Source organism: Stegostoma tigrinum, chromosome 35 (assembly GCF_030684315.1).
Source record: "Stegostoma tigrinum isolate sSteTig4 chromosome 35, sSteTig4.hap1, whole genome shotgun sequence".
NCBI classification, from domain to species: Eukaryota; Metazoa; Chordata; class Chondrichthyes; order Orectolobiformes; family Stegostomatidae; genus Stegostoma; species Stegostoma tigrinum.
The window spans coordinates 5,086,487-5,104,392 of record NC_081388.1 but is presented as its reverse complement, the minus strand read 5'-3'; the positions used below and the strand labels follow the sequence as shown (position 1 = coordinate 5,104,392).

At 40.9% G+C, this 17,906-nt stretch overlaps 1 protein-coding gene across 11 annotated transcripts in view; it reads left to right on the top strand.

Moving 5' to 3' along the window:
• pbx4 (pre-B-cell leukemia transcription factor 4) overlaps window positions 1–17,906 on the top strand; it is a 472,408-nt gene that overhangs the window by 351,202 nt on the left and 103,300 nt on the right. Inside the window, exon 1 of one of the 11 annotated variants that reach the window (XM_048521992.2) lies at window positions 1,422–1,590. The exons of the other annotated variants lie outside the window; for them this stretch is intronic. Within the exon in view, the coding sequence (XP_048377949.1) occupies window positions 1,581–1,590 (10 nt within the window). The 5' untranslated portion in view covers window positions 1,422–1,580. Of the gene's footprint in view, window positions 1–1,421; window positions 1,591–17,906 lie in introns of those variants that run through there. 11 annotated transcript variants of the gene reach the window in all.

Below are 17,906 nucleotides of genomic sequence, written 5' to 3'. Positions count from 1 at the left end.
TGGCAGCTTCCTGCTTTTGCTCGTGGGATCTGAGCAGAAGTGAGTTTGTTATATTTCTAATTGCTGTATATTATACATATTTTACTTTGCATAAAGCAAATCCAGATTATAGCTCTTTATACTGTGTCCAATTTTGGGCCCCACACCTCAGGAAGGACATTCTGGTGCTGGAGTGTGTCCAACGGAGATTCACACGGATGATCCCTGGAATGGTAGGTTTAACATACGATGAACGGCTAAGGATCCTGGGATTGTATTAATTAGAGTTTAGAAGGTTGAGGGGAGATCTAATAGAAACTTACAAGATAATGTATGGCTTAGAAAGGGTGGACGCTGGGAAGTTGTTTCCGTTAGGTGGGGAGACTAGGACCCGTGGGCACAGCCTTAGGATTAGAGGGGGTAATTTAAAATGGAAATGAGGAGACATTTCTTCAACCAGACAGTGGTGGGCCTGTGGAATTCAATGCCACGGAGTGCAGTGGAGGCTAGGACGTTAAATGCCTTCAAGGCAGAGATTGATAAATTCTTGATCTCTCAAGGAATCAAGGGCTACGGGGAGAGTGCAGGGAAGTGGAGTTGAAATGCCCATCAGCCATGATTTAAATGGCAGAGTGGACTCGATGGGCCTAATGGCCTTACTTTCTCTCCTATGTCTTATGGTCTTATGGTCTCATATTAGGCAACTTTTTTATTGAATAATCCTGGAGCTATAATTCTTTCTTTCACTGTCATTAAATTATTTCCGAATAACAGCTGTTAGTAGCTGCTACTATTCCAGTGATAATAATCCTAAAAAATTTTAACAATTTAACACTTCCTCATTCAAGAGATGAACGAGATCAAACTATGTGAGTTCATTAATGTTAGAGGAAAGACTTGTGATTTTTTTTAAAATATTTTATCTTCTGGTTTAGGAGATATATAGTGTTCCCATGGACCATTTGTAATCTGTAATGTTGTATAAGGTGAAAAGAATTCAGGACTCTAAACATTGAGCCAACTAATTTCTAGTGCTTAGTGTAAAATGAATAGTGCTTGAAGGTGATAGAACTATGAAGTTGATAGTATCACAGCTTTCATTGTCAGCAGTAGTATTCATGAGATTGGCATAAATCAGAAGTTGCTTTTAAATTCAGAACCACCTAGTTTTGACAGTTAATATTGTGTTCAGTGTCAAAACACTATTGATCTTGTGCAAAATCTATATTAAAAAAGTTAGCAGCAGAAAGTTGCTAATACAGCCAAACCTAAATGCAAATGATTGAGAAAGATTGACTTTTTTTGATCTGAGAGATATTGCCTCAATGAAACTTGCTATCTTGGATCTGTGCCAATGCTGGGATTTTGCAGCTGTGATTTTTTTTATATCCAGTCCTCATCAACTGCAGCCTGACCCACTTTCCAAGATGGCCTGCAGTTAGTTTCAACGTTGCTACTGTGTTGTCATCAGGGCCTGAAATCTTAAATGGTAATGAAATTAGATAATTATTGAAAGAACCCCACAGTTTCATCAAAAAGTCGTTCTTTCCAGCAAGTTAAAGCTCAAAGCCCATCTGTTTTGTTGGATCTGTAAAAATTGAATGCTAAGATGTAAGTAGAAGATTACTTTCTGAGGTTAATACGTTGCTACTGTTCCTTAAATGCTTCTGTGTAAGAGAACTTCTGCAAGCTTTGAAATAGACTAGGGACATTCTGTCATAACTTTGTACCAATTAGTATTATCTAGGCAAATAATAATAATGTAGAGCAACAGTAATGTTTGCATAGGAAAAAAAATGTAGATTTCTTGCAAAACTATGCTCACTGTAACTTCCCTCAGGCAACAGAATTCTGATAGCTTCGCAGATCCAAGATCCCTGATCAGAAGTGCAGCACTACATTGCTTTAAAGCTAGTTTGCAAACCTGTACTTTAATACAGTGTGCTACATCTGTCTTCCAGTGCTGTAAGAAACTGGATACATTTCTCAATCAATTCTCATATTTGTGTATGTGGGAGATAAATGGTCCAGAGATAGTAGGTACTGCAGATGCTGGAGAATCTGAGATAACAAGGTGTAGAGCTGGATGAACACAGCAGGCCAAGTAGCATCAGAGGAGCAGGAAATCTGACGTTTTGGGCCTAGACCTTTCTTCAAAATGGTGCAGCCCGTTTACAATTAAGGTTCTCTACGTAGAAAATTCCTAATCTCAATGCTTGTGACACAGCTGAAAGAGGACTGTTTTGTAAGGAGGAAAAATTGCTTTAAAGGAAATAGGTATTCCCAAGCTTGGCACATGAACAATGACCTTAGCTTGGGGTTGGTAAGGTCAGGAATGTAAAAGTTCAGTTCAGAGGCTGTTTGAAGGACTTCAAGAATTTTTAACACACATCTTATAACGAGAGTCCTTTTAGACAAATCCCGAGGAGGTTACAAAACTATAGCAATTTATACTTGGAACCAACCAAATCATTTCAGAAATGTTTAGCAACCCCATTAAGATCTGAAGCCTGTGATACTGCCTGTTTTCCTGCCAGGTTATGTTCTCTCCTGCTGCTGCATGCTTGTTCCTTATTCTGTGCCAAACACCACCTGCAGTTTGAAGCAAGACTTGTTTTCCTTGCCTCACTGCCATTTCAGAAGTGGTGCAAGTGCCTGTTTTGACAGAAATCTACTCTAATTTGCCTTCCCACCACCTCTAATCAGTGCCAGCTTTTTTAAATGTATGAGTAGCAACACCACTTCTACTGTCAGCTGTTGTTGAAATCCAGTGCTGTTGCTGTGTGTTTAGTAATCCATATCCAGTTTTGTAAATGACACCCTGTGCTGCCTTTAATCATGAAAGACTTAAAATTAATGTGCCTTCATGCTGCTTCTCCCCGTCAGTTTGAAATGAGCAATTAATGATAAATAAATGAGACATCATCAAAGGAAGCTTTGGGAGCATTCAACAAGGCTATTCTTGGCATTGTATCTAAATTCCACCAAATATAACAACAGGTAACAAACTGATTTGTAACAGTTATTTTTGAAATATAAAGAAATAGGGAATTTATAAAGCAATATCAACGAGAAATGTAAGTGCTCGGAGGCTACAATCTCTGTTTTTGCATGTAGCCCCCTCCTAGATTCACTACAATGCTAAAGTGCAAAAATCATGTTCTCTGCTGAAAATTTTGGCCTTTGCAAGCATATGCAACCATTAGATTTTTAACTTATTTGTTAATTAAAAACAAATTTAACTTGCACTCAACACTGACAAAATACACAACAAAATCAAAAAGAATGGAACCAGACTGGTTATCTGGCTTTACCTAGGCACCAGAAATGGCACACTCAGCCCTACTGAGCCTACAGTTTCACCTTACTAAGTTCTGGGGGTTTCTCCAAAATTGGGAGAACAGCCCCACAGATTAGTCAAGTAAAAGCCTGACATAATTGTGCTCACTGAATTATACCTTAGCAGACACCATTATTACCATCCCTGGTATGTCTTGATGGTATGACCATCAGAGTGGTGACAAAGTAGTATGTAGTAGGAAGGAGTTGCCTTTAGTGCTCTTAACAACTGTTGTGAACGCCATGAAGTCTCATGTCACCAGGCCAAATATAGTCATGGAAACCCCCTGCAGATTTTTTTTAAAAATCATTCATGGAATTTGGGTGTTATGTTTGGACCAGCATTTATTGCCCATACCTAGAAGCCCTTGAGAAGGTGTGCTTGAGCTGTCTTCTTGAACCACTATAATCCATTTTATTTAGGTACGCTATTATTGCCACTAGGGGCAGAGTTCCAGCATTTTGATTTATCGTCAGTGAAGGAAGGATATTATGTTTGAAGCCAAGATGGCAAATAGCTTGGAGGTCATTGTCTTCCTAGATACAAGTGGTCGTGGGTTTAGAAGGTGCTGTCTAAGAAGCCTTGGTAAATTTCTGATTTGGAGATGGTATATACTGAGGTTTGGTGATCGAAGGAGTGAATTTTTGCAGATGTGGTGCCCATCAAATTGTGGGGCGTTGTGCTTGTGGTGTTGGGAGGGCGTTAAACCAACTTGGCAGGGGTATGGAAACCAAAAGAGAATGGTAGATGAGAGTAACAGATCTAACAAAATACTTGGGGATAATGGCACTAGCGTAGAGGATAACAGGTTCATAGATGAAGTTTTAGAGTCAAGGAATTAAAAAGGTGTGGCTACGTTGCTCAGCATAATCTGTAGACCACTGTATTGTGGAAAGGAATTTGAAGAAATCTGGAAATTACAGATAAATTACAACATTTTGGAGTAGGGATAATTTTTTAATCATTTGGAAGCACCCCTTCAATTTCCCAAGTATGATCTGGTATACTGAGTGTATGAGGCGGTGAGGAAAAGTGTTTCTAGGTTGTGTTCAGGACCATTTCCTATAGCAGTATGTGTCCAGTTCAACAAGAAAGAATGCATTGTGTCAGTGGGGGAAATGTTTAGGAGACATTAGTCAACTTCAGTAAGGTGTAGGATGGTGGTAGAGAATGACATGCAAAAATTCAGAATAGAAAAGCAGAGAGCTGACTTCAGTACAACAAGAACAGAGCTGGGAAGGATTGACTGGACCAAGACCTTGACAGGAAAAACAGTCTCTTCAAACAACAGTGATTTTAGATACATTTGAGGTATATTCCCTCAAATGGGAAAGGTAGGGCAAACAAATCCAGATCCCTGAATGACAAAGGAGGTAGAAATTAACACGAGAAGGAAAAATTGTGTTACAGGTGCAAGGCTGAAAATACAATTGAGAACGAAAGTAAATACCAAAGGTTTAGAGAGGAGGTGAAAATAAGAGAAACAAAGAAGAATTATGAGAAAAAGACTAGCAGCTAACATAAGGGAGAACGTCAAAGTCTTCTATGGGCATATAAATGATAGTGTTTAAAGGAAGAGTTGACCTGATTAGAGACCATAAGGGGTTTTGGACATTGATGCATGGTCATGGCTGAGGTATTAAATGAATACCTTGCACCTGTTTTTACAAAAGAGGAAGGTGCTTCCCAAGTCGCGGTGACAGAGGGGGAAACTCTATCACTAGAAGGGTGCAAAATTTAATAAGGAAGAAATCTTGGATAGTACTTAAATTTGACAAGGGACTGGATGACATGCATCCAAGGATTTTGAAAGACGTGAGGGTAAAAGTTGCAGTGGCACAATCTGTAATCTTTCAATCTTCCCTTGACTCTGAGGAAGTGCCAGAGGGCTGGAAAATTGTTCAAGAAAGATTGCAAGGATAATACCAACAGTTACTGGTCAGTCAGTTTGTTTGGTTGTGGAGAAGCTTCTAGAAACAACTATTCTGGATAGAATGGATTTCTAAAGAGGAAATTGTGTTTAATAATTGGCTGGAGTTTTTCGAAGAAGTAACAGAAAGGCTTGAAGAGGCAACACTGTCGATGTGGTGTACATGGATTTCCAGCAGGTGTTTGATACAGTGCCATACACAGATGTGAGGTATGTGAGAAGTCATGGTATCAAAGGAGTGGTAGTGATGTGGACACTAGTTGGCTGAGTGACAGGAGACAAAAAGTAATGGTCATTGGATATTGTTTAGGCTGGGAACAGGTTTGTGGTGGAGGTCTCCAAGTGTTGATTTAGGGACCCTTGCTTTTTCTGATACATATTAGTAATCTAGATCTTGGTTATACAAAGTCAAAATTTGCAGATGGCATAACACTTGGAAGAATTATAAACTGTGAAGAGGACAGTGTGGAACTTCAAAGGATGTTGACAAGTTGGTAGAGTGGATGGATAGATGGCAGATGAGATACAATGCATAGACGTGTGAGCTGACGCACAGTGGTAGGAACAACATTGCAAGACTAAAATAAGGAGTATAATTTGAAAGGAGCAGAGGGACCTGGGTGTATATGAACAGATTAGTAACGGTGGCAAGGCAGGCGGAGAGAGCAGTTAATAAAGCACGCAGCGTCCTTGGCTTCATTAATGGAATAGAGTATAAGAACAAGGAAGTGACATTAAACCTCAGCTGGAGTATTGGGTGCAGCTGTGAGCCCTACATTATAGGAAAAATGTGAAACCATTGAGAGTGAGTGCAGAAGTGGTTTACAAGAATGGCTCCAGGAATGAGAAACTTCAGTTATGACGATAGATTGAAGAAGTTAGGACATATCACCTTGGAAAGAATAAGGCTGAGAGGAAATTTGGTAGAGGTTTACAAAACCATGAGCTGGCTTGATAGAATATTTAGGGATTAGCTGTTCCCTGAAACGAACAAGATGAGAGGGCATAATTTTTAAGTTATGTACAAAAGAGCCAGAGATGATATGAAAAAAATCTTACACACAGTGGGTAGTTCGGTTATATAGGGGTCGATTAACTGAGTTGGCTGGATGGCTGGTTTCTGATGCAGAGTGACACCAACAGCGTCAGTTCATTTCCTACCCCATCTGAGGCTATAGTGAAGGTCCTGCCGTCGTGACCTCGTCCCTTGCCTGAGGCATGGTAGTCATCAGATTAAACTCACCACCAGTCTTCTCTCTCTTTAACGAAAGAGCAGCTGTATAATTGTTTAGAACTATTGTGACTTTACCTTTGCCTTTAGTTAGGGTATGCAGTGCACTGCCTGGATATGTGGTGGTGGCGGCAGGTTCAATTGAGGCATTCAAGAGGGTATTGAATGAGTATCTGGATAGAAATATTGTGCAAGGATATGGCACTAAATGCTTCTTTGAGGAGCTGGTGCAAGCGTGATGGAGGGAAGAGTAGGCTCTTCAAGCCTGCTTCACCAATCAGTAGATCATGGCTGTAGCTGAGAAGTTGGTGCAGGGGAGGAAGATTCACATTCTTGGATCATTGGAGTCTCTCATGCGGTAGAAGCGATCTGTATAAGAAGGATGGATTGCAGTGTAATGGACAGCAAAAAAGGTTACTCAGTACAATGGAACCATGGTCAGATGGGCTGATGGGCCAAAGAGTGGCAGATGGCATTTAATTTAGATAAATGTGAGGTGCTGCGTTTCATAATGGCAAATCAGGGCAGGATGTATACATTGTGGAGCTAGAAGAACAAGCAGAAAAAGGATCCCAACCTGAAAAGTTAGCTTTCCTGTCCCTGCCCCTGCTATGTTCCTCCAGCTCCACACTTTGTTATCTCTAGCAGTTCTTGCTATCTGAGAATTTACACACTTACTGGTAGGTGCTGGAGAGTGTTGCTGGATATAGAGACCTAGGAGTGCAGGTTCGTTGTTCCTTGAAAGTGGTAGACAGGGTGGTGGAGAAGGCATTTGGTACGCTTGCCTTTATTGGTCAGCGCACTGAATATAGGAGCTGGAAGGTCATGTTGCGGCTATACAGGACATTGGTTAGGCCACTTTTGGAATACTGCATTGAATTCTGGTCCTCCTGCTTTAGGAAAGGTGTTGTTAAACTTGAAAAGGCGCTGAAAAAATTTACTAGGATGGAGCCAAGGCTGGAGAATTTGAGCTTAGGGAGAAGCTGAATAGGCTGAAGTTATTTTCCCTGGGCCATCAGAGGCTGAGGGGTGACCGTTATAGAGGTTTATAAAGTCGTGAGGGACGTGGATAGGGTGAATAGATATTTTCCCTGGGGTAAGAGAGTCCAAAAACTAGAGGGCATCAGTTTAAGGTGAGAGGGGAAAGGGATCTAAGGGGCAGTTTTTTTTACACAGAGGGTATTGTGTGTATGGAATGAGCTGCCGGAGGAATTGGTGAAGGATGGTACAATTACATTTAAAAGGCATCTGGATGGGTTCATGAATAGAAAGGGTTTAGAGGAATGTGGGTTAAATGCTGGCAAATGGCTCTTGATTAATGTAAGATATGTGATCAGTGTGGCTGTATCAGACTGAAGTGTCTGTTTCAGTGCTGTACGGCTCCATGACTATGATCCGATTTTAACCTCAAATTCTTGCATGTTCCCAATAATGTTTTTTCCCCTTGGTAAATCAAGAACCTCTGTCTTAAAAATATTTAAAGATACTGCAATCAACTTCCTTTTGAAGAACAGAATTCCAAAGTCTTACAAGCTCCCCCCGCCACCGGGAGAAAATAATGTTTCCTCGTTTCTCTTGAATGGGCACCCATTAGTTTTAAACTATGACCCTGAGTTCTGGATTCTCCCACAAGGGGAAACATGCTTTCAACACCTACCCAGTCAGGTCCCCTCAGCATCTTAAACAAAAATGAAATTTTCTGGAGACACCCTGTAGATCTTGTAGCCTATGAAGAGAGAAAACAGAGGTAATGTTTTGAGTCCAGTGACTGTTCATCATATCCCCTTCGCCTAAGATCCTATATGTTTCAATTATATCATCTCTGAATGTTCTAAACTCCAGAGGATTCAGGCTTAGCCTGTCTAGCCTTTCCTCACAATGCAATCCATGTATTTCAGATAATGGTTTAGTAAACCTTCTTGGAACCACTTCCAGCACATTGATCTCTGTGGCACACCATTGGTTTAGGTTGCCATCCTGAAAATGCCGACTTATCCCACCTCCTTGTCTTCTATTAGTTACCCAGTCCTCTATCCATGCTAATAAACAACCCCAACACTTTAAATAGGCTATTGCATGGCACCTTACTAAATACCTTATGAAAATGCAAATATATTACATCTGCTATTTCCCCTTTATCTATTCTGCTTGTTACCTCCTTAAAGAATTTTAGTAAATTTGTCCAATGTGATTTCCCCTTCATGTTCTTGATCATATTACGTATTTCTAAATATTCTGATATTACATCGTTTGTAACAGACTCTAACAATTTTCCAATAACAGATGTTAAGTTAACTGTCCTATAGTAACCTGTTTTTTGTTTCCAACCATTTTTAAATAAAGATGTTATATTGGTAGTTCTCCAATCTCCTGGGACTTTTCTAGAATCTAAGAATTCCTGGAAGATTACAACCAATACACCCACCATCTCTGTAAAACTGTAGGATGGACCCTATCGAGTCCAGGAGACTTATTGATCTTTAGACCTATATGTTTCATAGAAACAGAGTAATGTAGGAAATAGGAGCAGAAGTAGGCTATTCAATCCTTTGAGACTGCTGTGCAATTCAGTATGATCATGGCTGACCAGCCAAGTATGTACCATGTTCTCACTTTCTTCCTGTACTCTCTGATTCTTTTAGCCCTAAGAGCTACATTGAAATCCTTGAAAACATTCAATATTTGGCCTCAACTGCTTTCTGTGGCTGAGAATCCCACAGGCTCACCACTCTTTTCGTGAAGAAATCTCTTCTCATTGCAGTCCTAAATAGTTGGTTCTGACTGCCCACTCATTGGGAAATCCTTCCCGCATTTAATTTGTCTAGGCTGTTAGGATTTTATAGCTTTCTATAAGATCTTGCCTCATTTTTCTAAACTCCAGTGAGTAACCAATCCAGTCTGAGAAGCTGGAAATCTTGTACAAAAACAAAAAATCCTGGAGAAATCCAGTAGGTCTAGCAGCACCTGCAGGGCGAAAAACAAAAGTTAACATTTCAAGTCCAAGGACCCTTTGTTAGAATTGAAAATTTCTGTGAAAGGGTGATATTTATTCTGATTAAAGATTTGGGGGGTGCAGGGCAGTGAATAGTGTACATGGCGATGGTGCTCAGAGGGAGAAAGAGAAAAGGGGATAGGTAAACAAATAGATTGCTAATGATAAGCTGAAGTAATGTTGGGTAGGACTTCTGTGAACACCGTCTTCCATGTTGTTTACCCTTCCGCCATACCTTTAGACCTTGTTTTGTACAGGTTGTTCCCAGTACAGCCAACCCATTTTCAACTGTTTACAGGCCTCATTAGCACATGACACAACATTTATGCCATCAGAGCAAAAATGCCATCCCCTATTCCCAATTCCTTTGCCTCCGCCGCATCTGCTCCCATACATCTCAGATGTCCTCGTTTTTCAAGGACCGCAACATCCCCCCTCTCAGTGGTCGAGAACACCCTCGACCATTTCTCCTGCATTTCCCACAACTCAACCCTCACAGCCCCTCCCTGCAATAACTACCAAAACAGAATCCCTCTCGTCCTCACGTACCACCCCACCAACCTCTGGATCTAGCGCATCATCCTCTGACACTTCTGCCATCTGCAATCTGACCCCACCACCAAAGACATTTTTCCCTCCCCACCCATATCTGCTTTCCGGACGGACCACTCTCTCTGTGACTGCCTTGTCCACTCCACACTCCCCTCCAGCTCCACCACACCTGGCACTTTTTCTTGAAACCACAGGAAGTGCTACATCTACCCCTACACCTCCGCCCCCACCCCCATCCCAGGCCCCAAGAAAACTTTACACATCAAGCAGAAGTTCACTTGCACATCTGTTAATCTGGTGTACTGCATCCGCTGTTCCCGTTAAGGCCTCCTCTACATCGGGGAAACCAAGCGGAGGTTTGGGGACTGTTTTGCAGAACACCTACGCTTGGTTCGTACTAAACAACTGTACCTCCCGGTTGAGAACCGTTTCAACTCCCCCTCCCATTCCTCAGATGACATGTCCATCCTGGGCCTCCTGCAGTGCCACAACGATGCCAGCCAAAGGTTGCAGGAACAGCACCTCATATTCTGCTTGAGAACCCTGCAGCCTAATGGTATCAATGTGGACTTCACAAGCTTGAAAATCCCCCCTCCCCCTACCGCATCCCAAAACCAGCCCAGCTTGTCCCCGCCTCCCTAATCTGTCCTTCCTCCCACCTATCCCCTCCTCCCACCTCAAGCCTCACCCCCATCTCCTACTTACTAACCTCATCCTGTCCCCTTGACTCGTCCATCCTCCCTGGGCTGACCTATTTCCTCCCAAACTCCCCACCTACACTCACTTTTACTGGCTCCATCCCGTCTCTTTGACCTGTCTATCTCCTCTCCACCTATCTTTTCCTCTATCCATCTTCTGTCCGCCTCTCCTGTCTCCCTATTTATTTCAGAACCCTCCCTTCCTCTTCCCCATTTCTGAAGAAGTGTCTAGGCCTGAAACATCAGCCTCCCTGCTCCTCTGATGCAGCTATGTTCATCCAGCTGTACACCTTATTATCTCAGATTCTCCAGCATCCGCAGTTCCTACTATCTTTGAAGAATTTATCTCTGTCTTGGCTTGTCATCAACAATGTTTTATTTTGCCTATCCCCTTTAGCCTATCACTCACCCCACCTCCCCGAGGCACCATCTGCATGTACTTTGCCCACTATCACCCCCACTCCATCATCAGCATTAATACCACCCTTTGCTAACTATTTTCAGTTCTGATGAGGGCCATTAGACTCAAGACACGAATTCTATTACTCTCTGTACAGATATTGCTAGACCTGCTAACGTTCTCCAGTACTTCTTGTTTTTATGTTCCCGATGTGATCTCACCAAGGCCCTACATGATTGCAGCAAGGCATCTCGGCTCATGTACTCAAATCCTCCTGGTGTCTTAACAGCCTGCTGCATTTGTATGCTTACTTTCAGCGATTGGTGTACAAGGACAGCCAGGTCTCATTGTCCTTCCTCCATTCCCATTCGCCATTCAGATGATAATCTGCCTCACTGATTTTGCTTCCAAAGTAGATAACCTCACATTTGTCTACATTAGACCAAAATTTATCTCGACTTAGTAATGTCATATGGCAATAAATGTAACAGTTTGAATTCTTTCCACTCATTTTGCATTTAGCTTACAGCTACAGCAAACACTGAACTGGTAATATGCTCTCCACTGCCAAATGTGATGCACATTGAGAATCGTCTCCCCATATTATTGAGCTTAGAGGCCCAAGGCTTGTCCAGAACCATTACACCCATTGTTCTGTATTACATTGAATACGTGCATTGTTTGCTTGAAGCATGGGCAATACATGTGTGCACAATGCTTATTAAGCCTTAAATCTTAATCATGTTCCTCACATTAGGCCCAGCTACATATCAGCATCCATGAATGCCACCCCGTTTTTCCCCAACAGACTATATCGCCTCACAGCAATTGAAGTTTCAAGACACATCCAAGTATCAATCAGTGGAGCTTTCACTATTCCTTGCAGTGAATGATGAAGGCATTCAATGTGTTTTGGCCTGCTGCTTCCTTTTAGTCCAAGCGTTTGGAATGCCATTTCTGCTTTCTAACCTTGTGCTTGTTCAAAGTATTCAACCAATAAAAAGATAAAATATGTGGGTATGCTGCTAGGATTCGGTGTTTGCCTGAATGCATTGAGGTGGCACAATTGCTAGGTGAGAAGATGGCCCTATGTGTGAAAATATCACTTCTACTGAACTGAGTTGAAAAGATGCAATACAGGAGGTAACTGCAATATTTGCATTAATTTCAGCTACCTCCCTGCTGTTTACCAGCTTTAAGATTTAAGCAAAGAGCTAATGTTCTTTATGAAAGTAGATCTTTGGACATCACTTATGGAGGTGTAATCCTCCATAATGGTTGGTACAATCTGTTTTCACATTCCAGGCACCATCATCTGCTGTAGAGTCATAGGTCACAGTAGAGGCTGTTTCACCAATCAAATCTGCCTGTTTTAGGCATTTGAAGAAACAAATGTGGTGTACAAGTATGGGTAACAAACATGACAAACGTCCTGTTGAAATGGTGTCTTGGAGAACTCTTGGGAGTGATTGAGTCGGAAAATAAGGAATAAACAGCAAAGGACAAATAACCGTAATCTTGGTAGAGACCTTTGAATAAAAATTCCCTTTTTCTCTTGCATTGTGCTGCTCGCAAGCACATTTGTGCTCTGTATATAGATAAAAGATTTTACATTCCAATTCACCCAGGCTGAGAGGGATGATCTGTCATGATAATTTAATTGAATTATTAATCTATAGTTCCATGTTAATGCCTTGGAATTGCAGGTTCAAATCCCATGAGGGCACTTGGTAGAATATAAATTTGACATAAAAGAAATCAATGATTGAAAGCTAGGCTCAGTGATGTGTGACCAGAAAACCATCACTGTTTGTTATAAAAAACCCATATGATTCACTCACGCCCTTTTAGGGAAGCAGATCTACCATCCTTACTCAATCTGGCCTACCTGCGATTCCAGACCTACAGCAATGTGGTTGACTCTTAATTGCCCTTTGAAATGGCCTAGATACCTACTCAGTTCAAGGGTGAACTACAGAGGGAAAATAAATGCTGGCCTCATCAGCAACACCCATATCTGATCAAAGATTTTTGTTAAGAAGGATAACTTTTCTATTTCTACATAATTATTTGGTGCTTCAGTCAGTATGCATGACATGTATGAAGTCACCATGATCTGTGATGCATCACTTTAAAGAGCTACCTCTTTTTGTTTGTGCCAGAATTTCTGTAACTAGTTTCATGATCTGATCCTTTAATTGTTTGAAAACTTTGTCCAGGTGGGTAGCTCACTTATAAAACAAATGCTTTGTTTCATTTGATTATGCTGTGACTCAACCCTTCACTCTGATCTTGGAGCAAATTTCATAAAATTATGCATCCGCACTTGCCTGAAGTGCTATTTTTGCCTCTGGTCGCTTCATATTTAAACTTAGTATCTGATACAGGCTTGTGTGAGGTGCATCACTTTTGATGTTGACACTTACACTGTATGGGTGGAATGTTCTCAGGCCCTGAACAGCATGAACTATGGCAAGAAATCAAAGAAAATCAATTGAGACATCAAGCAAGGCCATTCTTGACATTAAGACCAAAAGAATTGCATTTTCCAACCCAGTCCCTGACCTTGAGATAAGATTCTTGCATGTGCATGGTGAGAGGCCCAATAATGAGAATTTTTATTTGATATCACCTTCATTACTACTTAATCTGACCTCATTACTATGTAGTCTTCTATTCTCCCAGCTGTTGAATAGAAACTTCCTGCCTTGATTTCTTGACAAGAAAGTCAGAGCAGGTATCTGGCAAGTTCCAGCTTGTTGCTTGCTCCTCTGGATCTCCATCTTGGACACTAGACACCATCTTGGGGCATGCTTCATGGACAGTGATCGTACGCACTCCATGTCCATGGACATTGGTATTTGACACAGTCAACCTCACCACATCATCTTGGCACATCTGCAATTCAAATACAGTACAGTTCAGCAATTCAGTGCTGCACCTTGGTCAGCACAGGCATTTTTTTATTGGAATGGTGCTGTAGGGACTCTGCACATTTGGAGAGGCACCAAGCTCACAGATTGAACTAGGCTGCATCTCAGGGCTGCTACCTCACCCACTTAGTGCTCACTCACTTATGCCTACCTGATACAGCATCCTTGACTTGCCTTGCATATATGTGTACTGGCACAGGTAACCCATCATTGAAAATGAGTTGTTACATTTGTAAATATGTGTTCACTTTTCACTGTCAGTTATATGTGAGAATATCTATCTAATCAGAACTGCAAAATTAAAGGTACAGAGCCTAACCATCTTTCGTGTTACACAGTGTTCGATAGTCTAAGGTGTGAAGTGAGCAGCTCCTGCACCATAGGCAGGCTATGGATAAATTGCAAGTGCTTTTTGGCTAGGATCCACCTATCCAGGGAGCCAAACATTGCTGTTGTATCACAGCTTCTTACTGGCTATGATTCATTATGCTGCATGATATGGTCAAGAGTGCTTGTGGCAAGGGACTCCAGACAGTAGATAATACTGAAGCTTCACATAATGTGAATTGATCACAGGCATATGTGTACGTCTGTGAATATTGTTTATACAGACTTCCAGAATGTGTTTGATGAAGTCCCACATGAGAAATTGTTAACTAAGGCAGAGGCCCACGCAATTGTCGGCAAGTTACTGATGTTGTTGAGAAATTGGTTGAGGGTTGGGCAACAGAAAGTAGGGATAATGAGTATGTATTCAAATTAGCAGAATACGACCATTGGTGTCCTATAAAGATCTGTGTTAAGGTGTCAACTATGCACTTCATTTATTAACAACTTGAATAATGGCATAGAAAGTCATACATCCACATTTTCTGATGTCACAAAGTTAGACCTGTCTGAAGTTAGCTTGAAAACATGTACCAATGGATTCAAGAATACCTTCTTCCCCACTGTTATCAGACTTATGAAAGGACCTTTCATATATTAGAGTTGATCTTTCTCTGCACCTTCTCAGCTGTAAAACTATATTCTGCATTCTGTTCTGTTACCCTGATGCACTTAGGTAAGGTATGATTTATCTGGTTAGAATGCAAAACAACACTTTTCACTATCTCGGTTTTTGTGACAGGGGCGTGGGTAGGGTGAATAACCAAGGCCTTTTTCCTAGAATAATGGAGTCCAAAACTAGAGGTCATAGGTTTAAGGTGAGAGGGGAAAGATTTAAAATGACCTAAGGGGTGAGCTCTTCTTGCACAGGGTGGTACATTTATGAAATGAGCTTCCAGAGGAAGTGGTGGAGACTGGAACAATTACAACATTTAAAAGGCATTTTAATGAGAAAATGAATAGGAAGAGTTTAAAGAGATATGGGGCCAAATGCTGGCAAATGGGACTAGAATAATTTAGGATATCTGATTGGCACGGCCTACTCCTATTCTTATGTTCCTACGTTGGAATCTGAAAGAATGTTTCCCCTTTTAGCATAGACTAGAACTAGGGGATACAGTTTAAAAATCATTCATGACAGGGATGAAGGCTTTTTTTCATTTCTTGGGTTCAGAGACCTGCCTTCCCTGGCTGGTAATGTAGGAAGGGTCATTGAATATTTTTAAAGCAGAGACAGATGGATTCTTGACTAAGAAGCAAAGAAGATAGGAGCAGGAGGAGGCCATTTGGCCCTTCGAGCCTGCTCCACCATTCTTCATGATCATGGTTGATCATCCAACTCAATAGCCTAATCCTGCTTTCTCCCCATAACCTTTGAAGGAAGTAAATAGTTAAGAGGGGAGGTAGAAATGTGGAGTTGAGGTCATAATCAAATCAATTATGAATTTCTAGAATGGTAGTGCAGGCTCAGGAGCTGCTCTTAATTCATGTGTGTATTGAAACACTTATTATTGATTATCACCTGAAATTCATCCAGGAGCTTATTGGAATACTGTCTTTTTTATTTTTCAATTTATTTTGTTATCAACCTGTTCAAATTTGGAGCAGGTGGGATTTCAACCTGGGCCTCCCAGTCCAGCATTAGGGAAATTACCAATGCACTACAAGAGAGCCCCCTACTATCTACATTAATGCAACTCCAAATTACATGCAGGCAGATTTTCACCAAGCCACAGAATTGCACCTAGTTAACTGCTTTCCTCATCACAAGCTATTTGCCAGTGTGCTAACGACAACAACGAAAAAAGATGTAAATCAGTGATTTACAGACCCTATTTCCAGTTCAGTTGGCTGTTGGTAGTCTTTCCAGATTTAGTGATTCATAGTCACTTGACATGCTAGTAAACCATCTGTCACAACAGAAATCTTCAAGTCTGTTTCTTTGTTAGATTTTGCCAATTTACTCTATGCTAATATTCCTATTCACAGATTGAATGAACAAATAATCTTTCTTATTGGAATAATTTTCACGTCAAAGTTTAAAGTTTGAAATTTAAAAGTAGTCTTTCCCCACTCTGACCAGTTTCTATATGGTGTCAGATAGGAGCCCGTTCCTTTTTGGCAATATGCTGGGCTTGTTTGGAAGGTGAAATTTTTAAGTTGTAAGTGGCCCAAATTCTCTTTGTATGGTTTCTAAAATATGAGATATAAATTTATATGTTTGACAAATGTGTGGTATGTGCATCTAGAAACTTATTAGCCTCTTGTGCTGCCTGTCTGTTACCTTCAAGCTGCTGGCTCTCGTTCTGCAATTATTTTTCTCCCTTGTTTGGTTTTTTAATGGTAATTACTCTGAATATGTCATTGTCTCATTGTATAATTTAATTTCTGTCCATTGTGTCTTTACTTTTCTGTATTTTATTGTTAACCCCTCTCTCATCTCCATCTCATTATTTCTTCTTTCTTGCTCACTTTTTCATTTTCTTTCTTTCTCTGTCTCTATCTCTCTCTTCCTTGTGCTTTTTTTTTCTCTCCAGTCCCCCCGCCGCCCATCCTGGTCTTTCTCACTCAAATTTATATCTCAATCAGTCTAAACTCATTTTGTAGTTTGAAGTTAAAGATTGCTTTTTGGGTTGCAAATTAGCCAGTATTTTTGGCCTACTTTTGGATGAAGGGTTGCAGGACAGTAGTAGAAAGCAGTCTGAAGGATTGTGCTTCTTCTTCATGTCATCTTCTCCACCATTTCTCTTCCCAACTCCATTACACTATCTTGTTCTTCTTAATGCCATCTCATCTCATTTCATTTCATTTCATTTCATTCTGTATGTTTCCTCTTCCCCCTGTCATCTTCCTTCTTGCTCTGCCACTTATTCCATCAATTATGAATCCAAAACAGATGTAAACAAAAGAAAATGACTTGCATTTTTGCAGCATCTTTCCTGATCACCAGCTGCATCCTTTTAAGGTCAATGAAGTTTCATTTAAAGAGTGCTTAAGTCTGTGCTCAGCAAACTCCCAGAAACAGCAGTACAATGATGACCAAATGATCTGTTTTCAGGATATTGACAGAGATTTCACCCAAAATTCAGGGAAAATCTTCTCTCTGTTCTTAGAAATGCTCCCTCAAGACTTTTCATGAACCTTTTCTCTCCTGAGAGAGAAGTTGGAACCTAGGTTTGACATCTCATCACTCGCCATTGTTCACTCCTTCCTTATGTCTGTTGAATCCTAGCTGCCAATGGGCTGGGAAACCAGGAACTTCTGTTTTAAGCTGCATATTTTCTGAAATTGTGTCTGAATAGATGCAGGCAAGGAGCCAGGTGGTTGAGGTGCTGAAGAATTGGAGCTTGGAATGGCTCAGAGTAGCAGGCTATGGAGCAGTTAGAACTTGCTCCTAAAAAACAGACAGGGAATTACAGAGATTTTAAAAAGATATAGGCAAAGACTTTAACAGAGGGAGCTCT